A 24,009-nucleotide genomic window follows, 5' to 3' on the forward strand; every position below is an offset into this window, starting at 1 on the left:
CGATGGAACCAGATCATTTTTTGATTTTTGTCTTAAAAAATGATCCAAAGTGATGAATTGATAACCAAAATAGTTGTTGATTAACTTTCTGACAAATGACAGTAATCATTTATCTGCTGACAGTCCCTGTTTTCACCATAACCACAGATATATAGACAACAGTTGATGGATTATTTACAAAACAGAGAAAACATTATAATATTTAGGCAAGATCTGAAGTCATAAAAAGAGTATTTTTGCTGCCTTTTAAGCTGATGTATGGTTGTTTACCTATGATGGACATTGAAGATAAATGACTGAGCACCCAAACACACACATTGGCACGCAATGAAATTTCCTCTTTTCAAAATACTGCAGTGTAAGCCACATCACTCAGTAAGTAATTAAGTTCGGCCATCAGTGCACAGATATTCAGATTCAGCATTTAGCTGATCATATCATCCAGATAGATTTACAATTAGTACTTTGTGTTTTGGTCAGTGTTTTGTACTTTGAACCTTTGACCTCCCACACACAAAACCATAACTCTAACCTCCAGACTTGGACTTGTGCTTTTTAGGAAGTGTGTAAAAAGGTTGTGGCTCCAAATTCCATAATGAGTACAACAGTGAAGCACCATACAAGGCAAAGGGATCCATAGACTGTGTCAAGGAGCTGGAGGCAGGAAGCTGACCAGCAGGGACTAATGTCTGTCAGTAAACTGACAAAACAACCGTCAGAAGAGGAGGAGGAAGAGGAATAGGAGAAGGGCAATGCTTTATAAGACCAGACTGAACATTTAGTCACCGTCTGTGGATTCGGCGATGGTGACTGTGTCGATGAAAGCATGGAAGGTGAAAGCAAACAAGCAGACCCACCAGAGAGCTTATTGGTCAGGTCGGAGAGTGTGTGGCCTGTGGACGATCAAGGTCCCAGATAGTTTTTGGCTGGACTTGAGGGCCAGCGAGTGATATGCCAGTGGTCCATGATAGAGTTCTGGACTAGGATGATTGTTATGTCGACTCGGGACAGAGGTTCACACCAAACAATCTCAAGATGTTTTTGAATTTTGGACCGAGCAGCCTGCAGATCATTAATTTGCTTTTTATCTCTGACAGTGAAAAGATAGAGACCCCCTACAGTACAAGGAAGCAGCATGGAGGAGAGGCTGATATAAACAGTTCCTGTGATTATAGTGGCTGAATTTTATACACTCATTGTTTTTTGTGCTGTGCTTACTTTTTAGTCAGTGTTCATATGCCACATATTCAATTTTCTGAATGCTCACACTACATCCTCTTGTCAAAGAAGCTGCAGATCATAACTCAGCTATTACACACTGTCCCTCCAAGTTGCTTCTCCTACACAGAGCACTGAAGTAGTGCTGAAACTATTAGACTGTTGTTAGTCAATACAAAAAAAAGGAATCAACCACAATTTTGATAATCAAATAATCATTTTAAGTCATTGATTTAGCAAATGCTAATTGGAGCTCAACCAAAGTTCAACTGAAGCAGAAGTTTAAAAAGTATAATCATATCAGCCAATATTATTTTTTAATACAAGCATAAAGTTTTTCAATGAGCCTCTTACTTTAAGTGACAGTCCTACAACACACTGTTTTCTCTCACAGTTATGGTTATAATCAGAGCTTAGCAATTTGAATCAAATGTGATTTGTGGTTATTTCCAACACTGTCAATCCACTCTGACAAAACCACACACACACACACACACACACACACACACACACACACACACACACACACACACACACACACACACACACACACACACACACAGTAGTGTAATTTAAGTCCAAAACAAAACTTTGTAAATTTCCAGTGACACAAAACAGAAAAGTAGCAAATAATTATTTTTAAGAAGCTGAAAACTGAGGATATTTGGAATTTTTGGCAGAAAGAAAATCAATTAATGACTCATTTAATTTTTAAATTTTTTACTACTGTAATCAACCTCTGGGCAACTGTGATGCATGGCTAATTCACTTTTTTCTGACATCCTGAATTTACTATATTTACTTAGAAAAACTATAGAATTGAAAATGAAAAGTAATGAAAAAGTATATTTGCTGCAATCAGTGAAATGTTGCACCAATATTGATCATATGATTGCAGCGGTGAGATTCAGTTGCTTTAGTCGCACTGAAGAGTTAGTGATGCTCCCACAGACGCCGTTCAGACTCTTTTAATGAACGGCTTCAGGAAGTATAAGTGCCATGTGCGTTCCTGTTTACCTAAACTCTGTGCTGCCCCAGTGACTAAAGTCTAGTGTGTTGACGTTCACTTGGCCCCTCTGAACCCAGATAGGGCGACTGATGTCAAAACAGTCTGAAGAGTTATATCATGCTCTCCATCGCTGCTGGCATCCATCAGCAGCAGCTAGGCAGGACAAGTGGCAGGTCTAAGCACTACATTTAATCCCTGAACAACACTTCATTGATTAATTACTTTCTCGAACCCTCTGAGCTCTGTGCTTGGATTCCACAGCTGAATAAGAGTTTCATCTGCGAGGACACGACTCTTTCTGGTATTCTTGACACATTGTTTGAGAAGCTATCCTGAGATGAATGACTAAAAGATGGGAACCCCCCACCAGCAACAAATATTGTAGAGATGTTAGAAACGCTGTCACAGACAAACTGAAACTTAAAGGACCAGTGTGTAGGCCTTAGTGATATCTAGTGGTGAGTGCATAGGAGAACCTACGGTGGCCAGGAAACTCATAAAAAACACAAAATTCCCTCTCTTAAGCTGGTGTTTGTAGAAACATAGTGGTGCAACATGGCAAGAACCTTGGAAGAGGATCTGCTCCTTATGTAGATATAAAGGGCTCATTCTCTACACACTGCACCTTTAAGAGTCCATTTAAGATCAGAATTTAATTTAGTACAGTTTAAAACTTAATTACTCATTAATCATATGGTAAATAAAACGCTTCTCCAGGGCACAATGCTTTACTCGTTAACGTTTTCTGCTATCTTACCTGCATTGGGGTAAGCTAGCTAAAAAAATATATTGTTGAATAAAGCCTCGTATTTCTCCTTGTTGCTCCTCATGTTTTAATTCTGTTGGATGTGGTCTACAACTTGCTATGTGTGCGTTTTCAAAACAGAAAACTGACAAGTATTGTCAGTGTGAACATGTTAGCATTTAGCTCAAACCACCGCTAACATGTTTTAGTCTTGTTGGAGCAAAACCACCAATTAAATTCACAAGTTGTAGCTTCTAAGTGTGAATATTTGCTACTTTACTTTTATGATTGTAAACCACAAGTGGGTATTGTACCAACGTTGCAAAGTACAACCAAAAATACAACTTAATCACTGGATAATTTGCTGGGGTTAAAGTGCTCAAAGCTGCCACAACAGCAGTAGTTGTTTAGAATGCGAGTAACACAACTGCATTGGGGATTTTAACCAGCACTTTTCAGGCAACAAAAGTCATTTTCAGACTTTTGGGCTCCCATCATGCAATATTCTCAGGTTAATGGGAGCACAGCCTTAATGCTACCTCAGTCTGAGCTCCCTGCAGCTGGCTGTGAGGAGGTTTCCATCCTGGAGGAGTTAGAACAGAACAGCTGCACACCAGACCTGGTTTGTGGAGCAGCAGCTGGGGAGACCTGTTGGAAAGGCTGATGGCTGACTGCTTGCCGTGGCGTGGAGCGCTGCTCTCTGGGGAGGCTTCACTCAGAACAAGAATCTCCACAAAATGGAAGAAAAGGAGGAAAAAAAAGAGTGGAGGCAGCCAGGTCTTCCTGTTCTGGGCACGCAGGCTGGAGACATAAACTAAACAAGCACTAGTTCTGGAGAATAAGGAGTAGATCTGGAGGCTGGTGAAGGTGGTGCATGGTACAACATGTTACTGCACCTCAGCCACCACCACCTTTTTCCCCTCCTTGTCAGTGTGAGTGTGTTGGAGGATATTGTGGTATGAAAGTGTGCTTATAACACTGCACCTATTCATGCCATCTGTTCATTCATCATCAGCATTTAGAGAAAACAGACAGGCCTGTTTGGATTCTCTGCACAATGCTGCTCCAAAATATGAAACCTGAACCTTTCTGAACATGGCTGGAGTAAACATTAGCTCTTGTGGCAGCTGAGGATTTGAATTTTAGTACAAATGCTTGAACACAGCAGTCTTTCTGTCAGGTCTAGGGCTTTTCTTTTTTAGAAGGGGGGAGTCTGAGAAACAAAAACTTGAGGTGAAGCTTGAACTTATGTCATTCTGACCAACGACAATGCCCTCTGTGTCTTTCAGGCTGATGTGTTCATCTTGCGTTCATTGCACAATTATGAAATAATGTTCGCATACTGACGCAAATCATACTGTGGTGGAAATATTGTCTTTTGCTGAGCTATGGCTGTTTCATAAACAACAGATTTCCCCAAATTGAAAACTATATACCAATATTTGCTAATTGAATGAATATGGATAACTCAAAATATTCAGTGAAAAGCCTCAGTGGTGGAGAGAGTTAGCTTTTCTAAACCTGAGTGTGTGTATAAATATGTAAGAACTTGTGTATCATCTGTCTGTGGATCACTGACAGAGATGTGTGCCTCGGATTGTTCCTCACTTAATTGTTTATCAATTTCTGCACATTTCCCTTTGCAAGCAATAGAAATTGACTTGTATGACGAATAACAGAGTGTTTGAAAATCAGAAACCCACATCTGAAAGTTTTGGTACTGGGTTTAGAGATGTGTTGTAAACTCATAATTAAAGTCTTAAGCAGTAATGTATGAATGCGATTATTTTGAAAAGTCGATAATACAATGCTACAACTCTGTTTTTGAAAAACTGAGTCTGGTCTGTGGAGGACACGTGTGAATCCAGCAGGAAGATTAGTTGTGTCCTGTTCCTGTGGCCTGCTAACAGCACACACACTCCTTTGTTTATCTTTAATGACTTATGACCTTTTCTGCTGACAGCTGGTTTTGTCTGCACCTGTTGAAAAATGATGCTTCTCCACTGAAATCAAACAGATTTAAATTACTTCACAGTTCAGCTTCATTTTTCAAATAGATTTTATATCAAAACTATTTGCAATAATTCACACATCGTCATTTCTTATTTGCTCAGCCAGCACCAGTCAGATGGAGTGAATGAGTCTCCTCCATCAGGTCTGGACAGATAGTCAAATATTGACTTACATTTTTTAAACAAGCACAATATAAAATAATGAAAATGCCTGCCAGTAAGTTGTGATTCAACTTGCTCACAATGCATAAAACATCCTGAAAAATCTGTTGAAGCAAAGCAAATCACAAGATGAAAATGTAGAGCAGGATTTGCATTGGAAGCATGTGAGATGATCTCATCCCTCTGGTGCTTTTTATTTGTTTTAAGAAAATAAGACTTCAGTCACCATTGGACTCTGTGACTAAATATTAACACCGGTATGTTCTGTAGTTTGGTCGCTGGCAGTCTGAGCGGCATTAATGGGGCTTGGCCCTCTCAGCGTTTGTTCACATGGTGTTTTTATGGAGGGAAACGTCTCCAGCGGCGACCCTTCATTTCTCCACAGGCGAGCTGACCGCAGACTTCCTGGAAAAGGCCTGGTCATGGAGCAGGCCCTTGAGCCGGGTACAGCGGCATCAGATGACCCCTTAAACTAAAATCATATAAAACTGGCATATATGGACATATAAAATTACTCTTAAAGACTCAGCTGCTAAAACACACGGTGCTAAAACCTCAGTGAAGCTGCTCATGGCTGAAGATCACATGTGTTATCACCTACTAGTGGTCCCTCTGGGGTGGAGAAAGTGAGGCATGGGGGGAGGTGTCAACTATATAATTTGATTTTGCTTTATCGGTCTCATAGGTGTTTGAAGTCATTTAGCTTTTTATCTTTATTTGTATTTTCTTTCACTTATAATTGGCATTTTTACATGTCATGTGTCTGAATTAATGTTTATACTAATCCCCCACAAGGGTCTGAACACTATATACATTTAGTTGTATGGTAAAGTATATATTTGTATTACTATTAGAATATGTTGAAATGACTATATGCACTTAACACACCAGAAGGAGGTTTTCCACTGACACCAGTTACATTTTATTTAGGCTTGCTAATATTAATTGATTAATCAGTTATTTACATCATCGATTAAAGGTGCTGTGTAAGAATTGTGAAGCAATGTACATCTATCAACCAGCTTCTGTTGCCAATGAGTGAATGGACTGTAATGTATCTTTAAAAAATGAGACCTTCCCTGACTTACTCAGTTGCCTCGGCCTGTAGACTGATTTTCTATGTGGAGGACTCGTGACTCAGCTGGCTAATGTTAGCACCGCTGCTTGCTTGTGCCAACGCAGTGCGAGCAACAGGATGCCGACTGCAGCTTACTTAATGTCCACCACTGTCATTAACGAACTTCTGATTCTCACATATTTTTTATGTTTTTTTTTTTTTTTTTTGATTAATCGTTCTGCCAGTAAAATATAAAAAATGTTGAAAAATGCCACAAGTTCCCGACAATCCCAAACAGATGTTTTTAGAGCCCATGTTTTGTCTGAGCAAAATGTGTGGTGAGACAAACACACTCAGCTTATAAATCCAACACGTCAGAATATTTGCTGATTAATTTGGACTTTTTGACAATTGTGAAAGGACCAAAAATCCTGCACACTGTTGATTACCTACATTCACATTAGTTCTAACTTTTTGACCTTTTACAGTCACAGCTTTTGATCTGACGCATCGGCCCACAAAGTGTTCTCGAGTTATTGAGATGTGAGATGTGGTGAAATGTACAAATATTTGTTTTCCTCTCTTACCAAAATTTTTTACTCTGCATTTACAACAAAAATGACCTTTAGCGGAAATATTGTTATGTGATTTTGTGATCAGTGTCAGTATCATTCAGGCTGTGTTTCTGATGTGACTTCTAGCAAAAATGTGTGAGCTGAAGGTTTTCTTGTGTTCATCGAAAGTTAAATGCAAGTGTTGAAAAAGCCAGAATTGGAATAAAATGCAATGAAGTTTATTTTGTGTCACATCACAATTTCACACACTCTCTCTCCTCAGTACTCCAGTACTGTAGTATTAGTGTGAATAATGATTGTGCTATCCCTGTTGAAAAAGCAATGTGTTTTCAAGAGCATTAGTTTGCGGCAGACTAAACACACACACGTTGGTCTACTGTACACACACACACAGATGACAATAACTCATGTGAAGTGGCGGCACTACTGGCCTTTGTGCCTCTCATTTAAAACAGCAGCAGAAATAAACAAGTTATAATTATTTGAGGTGGAATTGGACTGGGCAATAAATCCATGGATGTGTCTCAAGACTGGCATCACTAGTGTGCATTCAAGAACAACTAAGAGGTCATGGATAACAAAAAGGGTTTTCTCTCTCAGATTATGGTTAAACACAAAGTCTCAGATGAGTTTAATGTTGGAGCTTTGTAAATTAAGTTTATTTCTGAGGATTAAACAGGTGGAGTTTTAAAAAATTACGAACTACAATAAACACTCAGAATAGATATATTAATCTTTGTAAGGAAAACACACATCAGTATTCAGGGGAGGTTTAAAACCAACTTAAATAATGAATCCTAAAACACTCAGACTTAAAGTTGCCATTGATGATGCCACCCTTCATTTTCAGTTCATATAGTTAAAAAGCATTAAACTGAAATCAGCCCTCCCTCTGCTGGACAGATCAGATTGCTCTCCTACAGCGCTGCAGGAGTGACACCTTCATCTTTCCCTCACTGGCAAATCATAAAGAAAAAGGTTTTATTTCTGAGCAGCAGCTACACTCAAACTCAGGTGAAGACAGAAGACACAATAAAGCGATAACCACAAATATTCAAAGAAGGTCCTCGATTCTCTTAGACTCTTAGGATTTCTGTTCTAAATCAGAGCATGTATATAAATATGTAAACATGTGTTTGTCATCTGTTTGCGGGACACCTTCACTGAGGGAGATTTACATGTTCTGTTTCTCTGCAAATTGTCAACTTGTTCAAAAAAAATGTTCTCATTCAGAGTGATGGTGTACATTAAACTAACTTACTGTGTTTTTTTTTACACTCTTTTCATTAGATTAACCAAGGTAGGTTAAATTAGAAAATTATATTGATTATAAATCTCAACAGGCCAGTTAGGTAGAAATTAAACTGTATTTTGTGCATTTGTGCCTATTAACTTACTTTCATTCCTTCTTTCATATTATTTTAATACCTTCCTGGAAAATAACTGTACAAGTACAAGCAGTACTCTGAATTGATAACTTTAGGAATTAAATATTTGAAAACAAATTAGTAGATTTTTTAAAAAATCCCTGTGACAAAGTGCTTGAAAACAGAAAAATATCGTGGGAGAGCAGCAAGAGATTTTTTTTTCACCTGAACAAATATGTACTTCATCTGAAGTACATATTTGTGGGATAAGCTGAGTGTTTCCCTCTCTGTTGTCACTGCAGTGCTAACAAACACATTCCTGTAATGGTGTAATTGAAGCCAAACGAGGCAAAATGATTAAAATTAAACATTGAGACAAAACAAATAAAAAAAGAATCAACAATCAGAAGTGAATCCTCAGTCCATATGTATTGAAGTCCGTACATATTACAGGTATAATATACAGTACATGTATATTGGTATACAGAAATGCATTATAAAATGGGCTAAAATTACCAAAGGATACAAAGAACAGCAATGTACAAAAGCTATTTAATGATTCAAGTACCACTAACTTCATACTTCAATTCTCAAAAGAATTTCAAAAGCATCTGTACAAAATGTACAAGAATTGTATCCCATGTTGTGTTGGCCAACGGTTTCCTCTGCGCTGTATTCATTCATATCATGTTATTTACTGTAAATGTCCAAGAGAAGTTTTTACAGTTTCCAGGAACAAAAAAAAAAAAAATCACAGAAACTACAGTCCAGTATAGAAAAATTCTAGTGTGAAATTTGCAGAACTTATTTCTAAGACTTCTAAGTGTCACACAGTATCACTCTGTAGGTGAAACTGACTCTCTAACAACTTGATACATAAACCTTTGACAAAAAACTGTTTAGTTTTTAGGTAAGACTTCATTTTACAGGTGCATAATTTCCTTTTACTTTCACTGTAGTTTTCTTAAGAAATTTGCCAAAAGAGATTATGAAATGTGGTAATAATTAGCGAGAATTAAAGACTGTGTTCAATTGGTAAACTTCTAATTAATTGCCTACGTAACCTCCAGTAGAGTCTTTTCTTCAGTGCAGAGCAGGTCAGCTGAATATGCAAAATATGCAAAATGTCTACAGACAAGAATACAGTTTAATATAAATGGAGAATAAAGTTTCCAGTAGCAAATTAATGAAAAAAAAGAGTATTTATTTGGGCCTAAATGGAGCCATTCTGTCAAGGAAAATCATGTATTCCCTGTAATTAATAAGAAATTAATTAAAAATGAGACAGGAAATTTCCTAGGAAATTAAAAGGAAGTTACTGACCCGTATTTCTAAAATCAGTGGGAATAAAATCACTGCTTATACTCTAGAAGGTTCATACTGTTGCACAGTTCATTAGCTCCTCTTCATGACTTGTTCATCTCATACTGAGATGAGACTGAAACTATTTTATTTCTACACAATCACAAGCAAGGTGACACTGCCACGCTGACTACCTCGCTCACATGTACGGCAGGTACAGATGCGACCACGTAGAAAATTAAAATCATTCAGTGAAAAAAAAACAAACTAGCATTTAAAAATCAAAAAAACAATTTATCGATTTAACATTAAAGACGTGTCAATACATGTTTACTTCCAAAAATCTCTGTACATGTTTTAACACGTCTTACCATCAAAACTAGTAAACATCAGTGGTGATTTAGGAAAAAGATCTGTGCAAATAAGAAAAAGCATATTGCCATTTATACACTGCTGAGAGTTCACTAAAGCAAAACTTTGATATAAAAAAGGTCCTGTAGCATTTGCCTATGTTCATAAAGAGAATCCTATTGAAGAGGCAGCTTTAAAATGTTGAAATGGTCTGCCATGCACTAACCTCTCTTTACAACTCTGTTGCAGCACTCTTTTTAAAACATTTTTTTAAAAAGATTTTATTCTGTCAGGAAGTGTGACATAAAAGATTAAGCTCGCTCAAAATAACTGGCAGCCTTGATGGCGGCTCTACATTCAGACCGAGTTTAATTTTCATTTGATCTTTGCAAATCCTTTTAAAGGCTCTAACACTGTACCATTCACTTATTCTAACAGGTCCTACTGAGAAGCGCAGTTCTTTAAAATGTTTAAAAAGTGAGGCTATCTGTTCACAGACGTTCCCCTTCACTCGAGGAAAGTGCTTGTATTTTCAACCGAGGCTGTAATCACAGCTGCGGGTCAGTTTGATACATTTTGATGAAAGGGAGCTTTGGACGTGTTAGATATGGTGACAGCTGTCCAGCTGTGGCAGCACTAACCAGCTTTAATGCAGATTTCTGACTGTTGTTTTTGAAGTGGAAATCTTTCCAGGAGGAAGCAGACATTTATCTGTCTCTCTCTAAGGTTGAGTCTCTCTGTGTGCTAGTGGACGGCATTTCTGCTGTGTCAGGGTCTCTGCGGGTCGTACTGCTGGTAGCGGTTCAACTTGTCCGGGTCGTTGGAGGCCATGTGGGTGAAGTCCTGGAAGATGTCCTGGTAGGTTTCATCTCCTGCAAGAGCAACAAGAACACGAGACATCAACAATGGCACAAAATAAAAAACAGACACACAGAGCAGTGGTTCCCTTAGATTCTCTGGCAGGTCTTAACTTACTGTTCCAAAATCCAAATTTATAATAAAGGGGGACCAGAGCCAGTCAGGGCCCCAAAATGATAGAAAAGTCTGCCAGAGGATCTGAGGCTACAGACTTCTAAAAACATACTTTTACAGATGTGCTTTTACGTGATGTAGTCTTTGATTATTTTATTGTTTAGTATTCATGGTTTATTTTCCCTTTTTCTTCACTTCACCTCATTCTGTGGGCATCATTGTTTTTAGTATTAATGCCACAATTTAAAAATGCATTCATTATTAATATCTGCTTTTGCTGTATGTTTGTGTTTATAAACATGCAGATGACGTTAAGCACTTAATGTATATAAAAACTGCTATATACATATATTATTAATATCATCATTATTATTTGTTGCTCAAATTTATATGAATTTTCTGACTTTCCTCTAACTTCTGTTTTTTTGTCAATCACTGAATAATTTAACTTTTCAAGCCTGCAAAAATCCTTTAAATTAAACAATCTGAGGTCTTTTGTTTAACTGCTCAAAGAAAGGTAGTAGATTTTGGCTAATTTTAAAGGCATCACAGGCTAAAAATGTTGGGAAGCACTGAGACAGAGGATAGAGCTGCATGATTTAACACATCCTAACAACAGTAACTATGTGTTTCATAACAGTGAGAAAAATGTCCTCAAAGTTTATCTTCTGCTATGGCACAGGAGCATAACAATGAATCATTTAACAGTCGTTACAAATGATTTTTGCTACTAAAAGCTGAACTTTTGCCACAAACAGGGTCATTTCCTTTTAGCTTCCCTCTTCCGCAGATTGTAAGAATTCAGCGTTTATGAGTCCTCTCCACCCAGAGTCTAAGCCCGTCTCTCTGCCCACTGCCCCACCCTGCTACAAAAAACTCATTTACGCACTCAACAGCAGGATAAAATATCAACAGCATTTTACAAATTGAAAAGCTCATGCACAGTGAAAGAATCATCAGAACAAGAAAGGAAAAAGAAAAAGTCAGCCATACCTGTCAGAGTGTCGGCGTGGCTCGAAATATGAAACAGAACAATTGAAAGGCAGAAAAGATGGGACAGAACAGCAGAAGCAAATGTTTGAGAGCTTTTCATCAGCAACTGGAGACCCAACTCAGAAAGAAAAGACAAGCCCACATAGATCAGGTTTTTTTAACAACTGTATTGTGTTTAAAGTGCAGGATTTTTATGTACAAAAATACAGTTGTGTTGGCCTCAGCACCCCAAAGAAAAAAGAGAACAGAAGAAAGGCACAAACTCTGGGGAAGAGAGTGAGAAACGCAAAGCAAAATACACAACTGAGAGAGTGAATTTACAGAGAAGAGGATGAGAGCAGTAAGAAGAAGAGTGTTTTAGAAGAGAAAAAAGAGACAATGGTTCTCAGTCTTTCACCGTTGCAACTTGTAAAGCCTTTTTTTCCCTCCATTTTTAGAAACTAATATTAATTCAATAAAATCATTATTATTCTATGTTAAAAATATATAGATTTCCCCAAACAAGGATTCTGTAAATTATTTGAATGCCTAGAAAAAAATCAGAGAGCAACCTGCAGGCTGAGAACCAGCGCTCTGCACTTCATCAGCTAGAAACACTTGTTGAGAGAACTGTAACTTTAATAAAAAGAGGGAGGGAGGATTGATGAGGTCGGTTTTCTCTCACATCCATAACCCCTGAAAATCCTTCATCAGTCCCGTCATTCATCAGCTGATTGGAAGCGCTGATGAAGAGGCCCTCTGGATGGGCGAGCTAATGCTGGCAACGAGGCGAATCCTCTCGCAAAGCAAAACGACATGAGGCTCAAACATCGACTGGAAGCACACATTTCATACTCGACTCTGGTCCTCTATGAAAGACAAGCCTGCATCTGCTCCTCTTGTGATCATTACTGGTGCATCTGCTGTTGACCTTTAAGGCAGTGACAGTCAGCAATAACTTCTGTATCATTCCTTTTTAAACAACCGTTGCATACACAAAAAAACCCAAAAAGCTTATTTTCATTCTTGTTATAGGTCCAAAACATTCCTGTCCTATCTTTACAAAAGTGACCACTTTAAAAAAAAATTTCAAAAAAAATCAGCATTCATGCTAATAACAGTCCAGCTACCACAGCAGCACATCTAGCCCTCAATTCTTAAAGGACAAATTAAAATTTATGTGTGTTCAGCACACAAAGTCCCTTTACCCTACAATCTTAAAACTCTGTAAAAACCCCACATTATCTACTCTGGACAACACAACAACTCCATTTGCTTGTGAAAACAATCACAGCCGTTAACTATTGCTTTTCTAACTGTTGAACGCACCCCCAGCAAAGTCATCACATTTTGTCAGCAGCAGAGAGCGCAGCTCTGTGAACATGAATCGGCAGAAATGACTATCTCATCAAAGTGCTTGTATGGCCTCCAGATATTTGAGGCTGCGTGGAACGGAGACGTGGGATGAAACTGGGATACGTTTTGATTATTCGTTCATTATCAACAAAACTCAACTGAGCTTCACACTCTTCTCTAACCACATTCTTTGTGAATATCAACTTTTTTTTCTTTGTAAAGCTCCCATATGATTAAGATAAATATACGCTAGGATTAGCAGGTGATAAAAAGCTATACACGGTTACATGTGAATATTTTTCTAGACTATTGCACTTGTTGCTTGGCGATGTACCATCCTCAGATGGGTTGTCTACATTTGAGTAAAAACCCACAAACATTCGAAACGATCAACGCAACTGCACCAAAAGGCCTTTCATCTTACAATTCTGGATTTCCCGTGATGACGGGCAATGTCAATGAGCAAGCACACTTAATTGTACTGACTATAAACCAAGACACAACAAGAAGTAAATACTACACAATAAAAAAATTTTAAAAATAAAGAAAAGTAAGGGTGTGAACATAGAGCTGCTCATGGCACTCGCCCCTGTGCAACCTGTGTCCAACAAAATAAATAGTTCTAGTGTCAAAACTCAACTCTGCTTAAATCCAGACTATAAAGAAAAGCACATCATTTACAACATGTACAGTATGTATACATCTTATACTTTTCCTACTATTTTCTTAAAAAAAAAAAGAAAAAAGAAAACCTGTTCTAAAATATATATATTTTTTCTGACCAGGCATGTTGACTTCACAACAACAAGATGCATCATGTTTGGACAACAGTTCAAATAAGTAAACAGGCCTTGAAAATAGTTAAGACTTCAAATGAGAGCCATACAATCACGGGAAAAAGATACAGCAGTTGCATAAACATTGATAGGAATGTGCATAAATGACTTCAGAAAGTTCTGTTTAAAATGAATCTTGGTGCTTTATGGACGCACACGTCACTACTCTAGACTGGTCAGATGATATAAAATGTCATTCAAAAGTCACAATTATTGCCAGATAATAACAACTGCCTTCATTTTGAGGTCACTGAATATTGGTGGCAGTTTCTGGGTAGCTATTTTTTTGCAGAGATACTGAGACTGGTAGCAGAGACAATCCTCCAAGATTTAAAAACTGAAAAATATTTTAGCCCCAAAACATTTTTTTCATTAGCTGCTATACATTCCTGAACACCTCTGAAATACAGAGTCAGCAAATCATTAGTAAAGTAAAGGGAGGAAGTAGCGACTATCTAGTGAAAAGTACTGATGGTAATTTTGTGCTATCAATACATTTGCAGGATTAACAGTCACTGAACTGAAAAAGAAGATATTCCACTTTGGAATAAAACTCCTCAGTAATGTCCAGACTTGATGGCTTTAACTCACACACATTAATACAGTCTAGCACCTGACGCTGAACCACACCAGGTGCAGCTTGAACAGCCGCCTGCCGGCAGCTGAGATGTTAAAACGGAGACACAGGAGCACAGCTGACAAGATTTGGGTTCAGTTCACTCTAATCGACCAGTGCAGTCAAGTCTCTTGACCACTGAGACTGAATGGTTTGGGTGATGAAGTAATAATCTTGTTAATCAGCAGTTTAAAGTCAACTGAACCCAACTCTAAAACCTGAGCTTCACATTTCTTCCGATGAGCCTGGTTTTTATTTCGCTCCTGTGTTTCAACCAGTGGACAGTTATTAGGTTTCGTCCAGCTGCAGGCTAATAAACTCCTGCATGCATTTCCTGTACTGCATCTCGGTGGGGCTGTTGGTGTTATATTGACCTGACTGGCTGTAGGGCCCCTCCGCCTCTCGCATCTCCTCGTTCATCTTGGCCAGTCGCAACCTGAGGAGGAAATAATAAGTAAAAGGTTGTCACAGATTAGCCAGGACACTGAGAGGTTCTTATCAATGTTGTATTTTTTTCCATTCTCGTAACTTAGTTTTCAGACACAACAGATTTACTGCTAATTGTTAAACCTGCTTTGTTCTGATTGTCCAATGAAAGCATGATTACATCTAAATCACAGGCCACTGTTGGTAGTATAATCAGTCTTCTGCTTCTTTATTGTCCCTTATCTGATCATATGGTGACACCTTGTGGTAAAAAGTTGTTATTTCTTGGGAATGCAGACAGTTCAATGAGTTTTGAAAGGAGCTTGTAAGTTGCTTGAACTTGTAATACAATCATAAAAATGCTAATTCATGCCAAAAGTCAGATAATAATAATAACGGAATAATTACACTCACAATGTGACAATATCTGCATTGGCTGCCTCCACTGCTATGGCAAGGGGTGTTTTCTCATCAATGTCCGCAGCATTTTGATTTGCTCCTCTTTTCAAAAATAAACACACTTGCCTAAAACAGAGATATAAGATAAAAGTTAGACATCATCTCATTAAAATGCCAAATCAGTATTCTCTAGGTTAAAGTTGTTACTGTAGTAATGACAGTAGAGAGATGTGGAACTAGACGAACCCTGTGTGTCCCAGCATGGTGGCATGGTGCAGGGGTCCTCGACCCTGAGCGTCCTGCTGGTTTACATTAGCTGCATTTTGTAGCAGAAACTCACAGGTGACCAGCGAACCCTGAAATTAAACGTGAATGGAACACAATACATTACTTTCAAGGGACAAAATATATACACAGTGTCATTTGATTTTGCATGGATGTTCATGTTATCACTGATATTTGAGGAATAATGTGCTTGGCAATCCTGCAAAGTTTTTGTGAACTTAAATTGTACTCATTATCTCCTGATTATGATTTGGTAAATTTCCCCACTGCGGGACTAATAAAGGAATATCTTTTTTGTTTTTATGTTCCACTGAAAATCATTTAATCAAACATCATCCCATTTTTTCTGTATACGGTTTTTGTTTGCATACATGCAGACCTACAGTACAGAAAATCACTGATGTGGCTTTACCACACACATATACAACACTTAATATGAAAATATATCAACACATTTTAAAAACTACATGTTATTAGTATATTATTATAATTGTTTTAATGATCCTGTAAGGAAAGTAAACAGTACACTTTGCTGACTGGATGATCTGTAGTCATGCTCACCCCTTGCACCGCCATGATAAGTGGCGTCCTCTTGTCGTCATCTGTGTTGACCCAGTTGACTTCAGCTCCGTGGGCCAGTGCCTCAGCCATGTCCGGCAGGCTGCGGGCACATGAGGCCCAATAAAGCTGCAGACCCGGGCTGTACTCCTTGGGCTCGTAGAAGACCATCTCCTTACAGGGTGACGGAGGAGGCAGTGTGGCAGGCATGGGCATGGGTGGAGTCTCAGCAGCATCTGAAAAATAGGAGGAAAGAGAAGATTGTTCAGTGGGTGGAAACAATTTTCCCCCTGACAGTCTAAAAGGACAAAATGTTATGAATTCCCAACATTCATTTTTTTTTATAACTACATTTATTCAATCAGCTTAGAAAAAAATGTGTAAACTAGATTTTAAAAATAGATTAAAACTAATCTGCATATTGTCTTGCAACATCGGCTTTCCCCTATGATTTTAAAACTCTTTGGACAAATTTCAAACTTTTCCAGAATTATGAAAATAAAATGCAAAACTGGAAAAATTCCTTTCCTATGACCAAAATTTAACCTTCTTGTGTCGACAATTCTACTACATGACAGAAAATACTTTTTAGTTAATGTCTGTGCGCTGTCACAGGGTTTTTCCAAGGGCATTTTTGTCTGAAAGTGTGCATTAGCTCATTTACAGTTGTCTCTATGTGGAAGCTGCATGTTTGTATGATGACCCTGAAGCAATGGCACAGGAGAAGGCAGCACTCATTGTGATTATGTGTGTTGAAGGTTTGATCCTACGCCAGAGTGTAATAAGCACTAAAGCGGTGGTTGATCTACGTGATGACAGAGGGGTGTGTGTGTGTGTGTGTGTGTGTGTGTGTGTGTGTGTGTGTGTGTGTGTGTGTGTGTGTGTGTGTGTGTGTGTGTGTGTGTATGTCTTACCTGCATCTGTCAGGCAGTTATTGGAGGGGGTGGTGGCCAGCATCTCCCTGCTCCCATCAGCGCTGTTCTGGATACCGCTGTCTGCACTTTTTACTGTAAATCAAAGAGTCTGGATCACTACTTTTGGATCAACACAGAGATGACACTCACTGAGTGTATAAAATAAAAGGAACACCTTCCTGCTGATTTGCTTTTATATATTTTCACTGCATAGCGCAAAAACTGAATTCTGCATATACCTGCATTGCTTTTAATTCATATTTCCACGTCATGACTATAGCTAATATTTTTTGCAGTCTGATTATAAGAAACAGCAGGTGGTCCAAATATTTTGTACTTTATGTGTAGACAAGTGCCCCGCTGAAATCAACAGAAAAGAGAACTGGATGACAGATCCCCAATATCACCTTATGATTCAGGTCCCTTAACAGCAACGATATGATGAAACAGACACAAATGCAAAATACCAGACGCTGACCACAACCATATGTGAGAAACAGTTCCCACCCCCGGGAAAAACAAAACATGGTACGCTCTGAACATGAAGGGATGGTCCATTGGGAAGGTCTGGATGAGGGGGGAACAGAGGAGTGGGTGACGACTTGTTAGTCCACAGCCCCGAAGCAGGAAACACAAATGGACAGAGGTGATGGAGAAGCAAGCGAAACACTAAGCGTTTAGTACTTACTGCTCCTGAGCTTGGAGGAGTTGTCAAAGTAGGAGAAGAGCGAGTCAAGCTCGTCAGGACAGAAGAGAGAGTCACGGCGGGCCTCCAAGCCACTGGCAACAGCTACGCAAGGGATGATGGGAGTTTGGAAATTTTGAAGGGCAAAAGGGTTTAAATTGATTGGCAGGGTGGGGTTAGGGGGTTGTAAGGTAGGTTAGGGGGTTGTAAGGTAGGCGGTGAGAGCAGGGATTAATCCAGAAGCACAGAACAGCCAGGGGAGGAAAGAAAAGAGAGAGGGTGAAAAAAGGACAGAGAGGTTTAGAAAGAGAAGAGAGAGGAAGGCAGAGTGGAAGCACAGATAGTTAGACTACCAGCATGGTCGACACTGGAAAAGACAGACTACGAGAAGCAATGGGAGGCAAGGAGGGCTTGGACATATGCTGTTCACAGTGAACAGACAGTATGCCAATGGTCGGACTCTTCTTCTCTACAGTACAAAAACCACATAGAGCGTACAAGTTTAGTACAGGGGGCTGCAAACATTTGCTTTTCCCGTCCTGATGCTGTGATATTTTGTGTCTTCAGATACACTCAAAATTATGTTTCTGGAGTTTCTATATAACAGAAACAGAAACAGCTGATACTGTTGTATCCCTTTAATAACCAGTTGGATTTTTGGAAAATTCCTATGAAAAAATAGAGGAATTTATATAGAGAGATAATAATTTTTGAGATGTGTATATACAGCAGTCACATATCAGATCCATAAATGAAAAATCTAAAGAGACATATCAAATAATTTGGAGTCATAAATTGACAATGGCCAAACAACCATCCAACTGACTGATTTGGATTATGGCATCTTGTCATTTCAGTTGCTAAAATGTACTTCAGTGACTTTTCCAAAACATTTTCAACAGCAGATTTTCAAACATTACTAGCAAATATTTACTCCCTACAGCCAACAGCTTGTTAGACTTCAACGGTCATCCTAGACCAAAGAGAGATTACAGGAAACACAAAGTTTTAATTCGAAGGGGTATTTTATGTTTGTTCTACTGACCTGACTGACCAGAGACGTTTGAACCAGGTCGAAGTTTGGGGGTAGGTGGAGGCGCTCTTGGGGGAAGATGCTCAGAGCTGCTGCTCAGCCTCTTCTCCTGCTTGCTGAGAGAAACCACTTTGGTGCGAAGCTCTTCATCTGACGGCCGCCTTACAAATCGGCGATCAACGTACTTAGCTTTAATATAGGCCTCGACCTCATGTCTGGATCGAAGGAGATGCACAGGATAGAGAAATTATTACAATTTTCCAAAATTCAGCTAGCTACTGCAGAGTGAGTCCATCAATGAGGCTAAAATCAAGTTGTGCATTTGAAAGACAATAAGGTCTCTATTTTCTTTTATTTAAATACATTCTCATTTCGTGTAAGAATATCACATTTACTTCGGCCTTTCTTAAAGTAAATATAACAAATTAAAAAAAACTGAATACCAAAAAATAAATTCAGTAAGAAATTGCTTAACTGAGGAAACAAACGTTTATTTATTTTGCTGCAGAATTTACAATAAATCTGGGTCTTAGAAATACATATAAATAAACAAAAAATTCTTCTCTCATAGTTCTGTACCTCGGGTCTCCTGGCTGTGGTTTTCTGGCTCCCAGCTCCTCTCGTCGAGCCTCGTAAATCTGGTTAATTTCTTTGTTCCCCAGTTCGCACATCAACTGTGAAAGGTGTACAATAACATATGTTTTAAAACAATCGATAATCAACCATACAGTTCAATATATTTCAGCTACAATTACACCCACTAAATAGATCTTACAGTATTTGTCAAATATAACCATAAAATAAGGTAAATAGAAAGGAAATGTAACTTTCAGTCTGTGTTGGTCGGTTCATGTACATTTGTTTATGTTCATCAGCTTTCCCTCACTGACCTTAAGTAGTTCTGGTTCCCATGTATCCAAAGTCAAAGACCGGACCTTTGAGAAATGCACTCCCAGACTCCTGCAGAAAAGAAGGAAGCATTAAAAAACTCATTATTCTTCAGTTGTCAGCGGGCTGTTAGGCTGTCCTAAAGTCCATCATACTTTACAACAGAGTGCATTTAAGCTTTCAGCCATAAGACAGAATGTAGTTGTCAAATAAATGTGCAGTAATCTGACAGCTCTATATGTTACTGTAGTACTAAACTACAGGGAAAGTGTCTCAGATTTACAGATGTCAAATGAGGGCCAGTTTAAGGATCATAATTACTTGAGGTTTTTTTTTAGGTTAGAGTGATGAATATAGCCTTAATCCCTCGTGATCATTTTTTTTCAATATTTAAAGCGTGGGAACTGACCTGAAACTTGAATGGAAATTAAACTTGGTCTTAGTTTTAATTAAATATTTTCCTTTGCCAAGTAAAGGTCGTCATGACATCTCAAGCAGACTGGGTGTTCATAACAGTGAGCTTACATTTCACAAATCCCCAAAGACGAATGCTTTATACATGATATTCACACCGTGGTCTTGAGTGAAATGATTTTACATAAGTCATCATCCAATGATTTTTTTTATTCCTTCCACTTTTTTAATATGTTGGGTTTCAGCTCAGAAAAGTTAAAAGTAAATAAAGTTGAGCTCGTTGTGGAGAACAAAAGCATTTGCTGTGTTCGTGTAAAGTGATGAATGAGAACATAAAATGTACTGATGATGGTTTTCTGAGTTCATTTGAACTTTTCCTTTATTAAATGTACTTTTTAAATTTTTATTGGCACCTTAATGTACATGTTTTTTTTTATATTTAAGAGTTAACCAACTTTGTGTCTTCATTTGTAATTTTTCTTTTGTTTTATTTTACAGCCAATCCTGTTTTTTTCTTGTTTTCTTTGTATGTAGCAATGTGTCATCTCAGTTTGAAAACAGTCACTAGACATCCCAGTATTTTACCTGTGAATACCAGAGCACTGTATACAGAGGGTGATGCCCAGATTGATGCTGGCCCAGCGGGGGTCTGGTTGGCCACAGTCACAGCAGCAGGTGTTGCCCGGGATAGCCAGGACTTTCTGCAGGGCGCTCTCTCCTTTCAGCGATTTCTCCTTCGGCTCCCCACCAGAGTCCAAACTGCCTGTTGATGTGGAAGATTTCCGGTCCAGCTTCTGACATGAGAGAGAGACACACAGGGAAATGCAGTCAACCAAAAACATGATGATAAAGAATAATGAAGAACGGATATAAGAACATAAAATACACTTCATGCTTGTCGGGTTATTAGGGTCATTGCACAGTAACAGGATAATCATACAAACCATCATACACACAGAAAATACAGGAACTATGTACACAAAATTCAACATTCAACACACTTTAGCCAATAGAAGCTGTTTCTTTACTATTTTTTTTTTCTTTCTGTTTTTTTAATACTGCATACACATTTCCTGTATTTTCTGGTTGTATTCTATTAAAGAGACTGAGAAATAATTATATATGGTCATTATAGCATTGCTAAAACAACAAGTCTAATGGTGTGTTAACACTTTTGCACAGTCTGTATATCTGCGGACTATAAGCAAAGTGATGAGGGGCTTTGTGTGTGTCAGCTGAAAAAGATGATGTGGAAATGTCAGATTTTTAACTGAAGACAGATGTTCCTGCTATTTACAGACAATGGGGGCCAAAGACACAAAGTCCTGTATGTACTGTATATAGGAGCCTAAATGCTATTTTTGGTTGATTAGTATTTGGATAATAATTTAAGTTTACATTTAAGAAGAGGTTGTTGTTAATTATGATAAAAATGGGTTATTTACATCATTTACAGGTGAACAGTTAATATTAATAAGTTACTATTTAATTCATTTCACTTAAAATGTGTGGATGTTTAGAGGTTAAAAAATTGCACATGTAACCTTTAATGCGGATTGATACGTGTGTGCGTTTTTCATGTGCAGCAGTCAGTCAGGTCAGTCGTCATGGAGTGGAGCCACACAGTTTTTTGACCTCTGCCTTTACCTCTGCCTTTACCTCTGCATTTACTCAGTATTTTCTAGATATTTTGCTCTGGCCTTTTTTATTTTCATCATGCTGGATTGTATCTTGCTTTATTTTTGGAGTAAACAATGAAAAGGAACGAAAGAATCGTGTGGAGTTTTTCTTTTGCCTTTGAAGTGGATGTTACGAGGGAGGAGAGCGTCAAGCTCATGGCTTCATTGATTAGGAACCTACATTAGTCAAAAAACTTGCTCTTCGTGGATTAATGGAACGTGGAACTGCCTGACGAAAACGGAGGACAGAAGAAGGAAATGTCACGGAGACTTTTGGAAAAGAAAAAGTCACAAGCTGCATGAGGGAGCTCCTCAGCCTGACGTCGGATCGTTAATTGACGCTCGTCAACTCGCCAGCGCATGTGAGTAAAAAAAAAAAAAAGAAAAAAGAGGATTGTTGTTCGGCTGAATAACAAAGTGAGACTTTGTGGTGCTTTGGCATTTTTATTGAATAAACGTGGAAATACTGGCTTACTATGGATGAACAAGACAGTGAAAAAAGGACAATAAAAATGACTGAGAAGGCCATTGAACATCACAAAGCCAGGAAGGAGCAGGCACGCAGGTACAAGCTATCACAGATAACTAGCTTGACAAAACATATTGAACAATTAATGGAAGACGATGCAAATGTGGACACTGTAAAAAATAAGCTCCGTGTTGATTTTACTGGTTTGCATCAGGAATTTGTGAACCTTAATTCTGACCTTCAGAAATTAATGGATGAAGTGGAATTTGTGGATGATCAAAGGAGCTGGTTTGATCCAAAGATTAAAATAATGGATGTCTTTTTCTGGAAATGTGAGGATTGGATGAAAGATGTTTTGAAACGTGTTGAGCAGGCTGAAGAGTGTGACAGACAGGTAACACCTGCAGACAGTAGGTCTACATCAACAAAAGTGACCACTAGAAGTCGAAGTAAAGCTACATCACAGAGTGGAAGCTCACTTTCATCAGCGTCTTCAGTCAGATTAAAGGCGGAAATGGAGCAAGCATCATTAAGAGCAAAGGCTGCAGCTTTACGGGAGAAACTGGCAATAGAGCAGGAAGAAGCAGACTGGCATGCAGAGAAAAAATGCAGGGAGGCTCAAATTCAAGCTGAAGAAAAGCAGCGAGAGGCCCAACAAAAAAGAATCGAAGCTTCAATAAAAGCTAGAAAAGAAATGCATGCAATGCAAACTGCACTGGCTGAGTCTGATGCTAAAATGGAGGTCTTACAAAAATATGAGAACGTACAAGAAGATAGTAGCACAGTTAAAACTTATGATAAGGATGGTAAAACAGACACAAAACCCACCGTTCAACCACTATCAAGACCCACCTTACCAGCACCCAGGATTAAACAAAATACTCCAGCAGCAACTGATCAATTGGTTACGTCTGCACCAAAGACTGAAATTAAAGACCCACAGGGACCAGTGCTCGATGGGCTATGCCAAGCCATCTCTCAGCAAGCCAACGTGACAGAGTATCTCGTGAAGAGTCACAAAGCATCTCGACTTCCTGATCTGAAGATCCAAACATTTACAGGAGACCCACTGGAATACAACTCCTTTATTAGGGCCATTGAACACGGGATTGAAGGCCGCACAGGTGACAATCGTGATCGTCTTCAATTTTTGCTACAGTATACAAGTGGACAACCACACGAGTTGGTTAAGAGCTGCATCCACATGGAGTCTTCGGCAGGATATACTAAAGCAAAACAAATGTTAAAGGAGTTCTTTGGTGATGAGTTCAAGATAGCGGAAGCATACATAAAAGAGGCTTTGGATTGGCCCACAATCAAGCCAGAAGATGGAGTTTCGCTTCAATCCTTCGCATTGTTCCTAACAGGCTGCTCTAACACAATGACAGATATTAGCTACATGGAAGACTTGGACAACACAGCTAATATAAAGGTACTGGCAAACAAACTTCCATATAAGCTCAAGGAGTCTTGGAGAAAATCCGCTTGCGACCTGCAAGAAAGAACAAAGAAAAGAGTTAAGTTCAAGGATTTTGTTGACTTTGTGAATCATCAAGTTAAGTATCTTCTGCATCCACTCTATGGAAACATAAAGGAAAACACAATAAACACGAAAGATCCTGTAAAACAGAAACCGAAACCACAATACTCAGATACATTCAAGTCAAGAAAAGTGTTCACAACAGTCGTTGTGCCTCCCAGGATGGAAA

The 24,009-nt window shown here is 38.6% G+C and overlaps 1 protein-coding gene across 2 annotated transcripts in view; it reads right to left on the bottom strand.

Moving 5' to 3' along the window:
• Positions 1 to 8,561: 8,561 nt before the first annotated feature.
• LOC133984287 (arf-GAP with coiled-coil, ANK repeat and PH domain-containing protein 2-like) overlaps positions 8,562 to 24,009 on the bottom strand; it is a 61,371-nt gene continuing 45,923 nt past the window's right edge. The window contains exons 14-24 of one of the 2 annotated variants that reach the window (XM_062423487.1): positions 20,738 to 20,946; positions 19,741 to 19,810; positions 19,430 to 19,524; positions 18,872 to 19,065; positions 17,821 to 17,922; positions 17,133 to 17,225; positions 16,222 to 16,454; positions 15,622 to 15,731; positions 15,391 to 15,501; positions 14,925 to 14,986; positions 8,562 to 10,670 (exon numbers count right to left, since the gene is read on the bottom strand). In XM_062423487.1, the coding sequence (XP_062279471.1) occupies positions 10,567 to 10,670; positions 14,925 to 14,986; positions 15,391 to 15,501; positions 15,622 to 15,731; positions 16,222 to 16,454; positions 17,133 to 17,225; positions 17,821 to 17,922; positions 18,872 to 19,065; positions 19,430 to 19,524; positions 19,741 to 19,810; positions 20,738 to 20,946 (1,383 nt within the window). In that variant the 3' untranslated portion in view covers positions 8,562 to 10,566. Of the gene's footprint in view, positions 10,671 to 14,924; positions 14,987 to 15,390; positions 15,502 to 15,621; positions 15,732 to 16,221; positions 16,455 to 17,132; positions 17,226 to 17,820; positions 17,923 to 18,862; positions 19,066 to 19,429; positions 19,525 to 19,740; positions 19,811 to 20,737; positions 20,947 to 24,009 lie in introns of both variants that reach the window. The other variant, XM_062423486.1, reaches the window with a different exon arrangement.

Source organism: Scomber scombrus, chromosome 8 (genome assembly GCF_963691925.1).
Source record: "Scomber scombrus chromosome 8, fScoSco1.1, whole genome shotgun sequence".
NCBI lineage: Eukaryota > Metazoa > Chordata > Actinopteri > Scombriformes > Scombridae > Scomber > Scomber scombrus.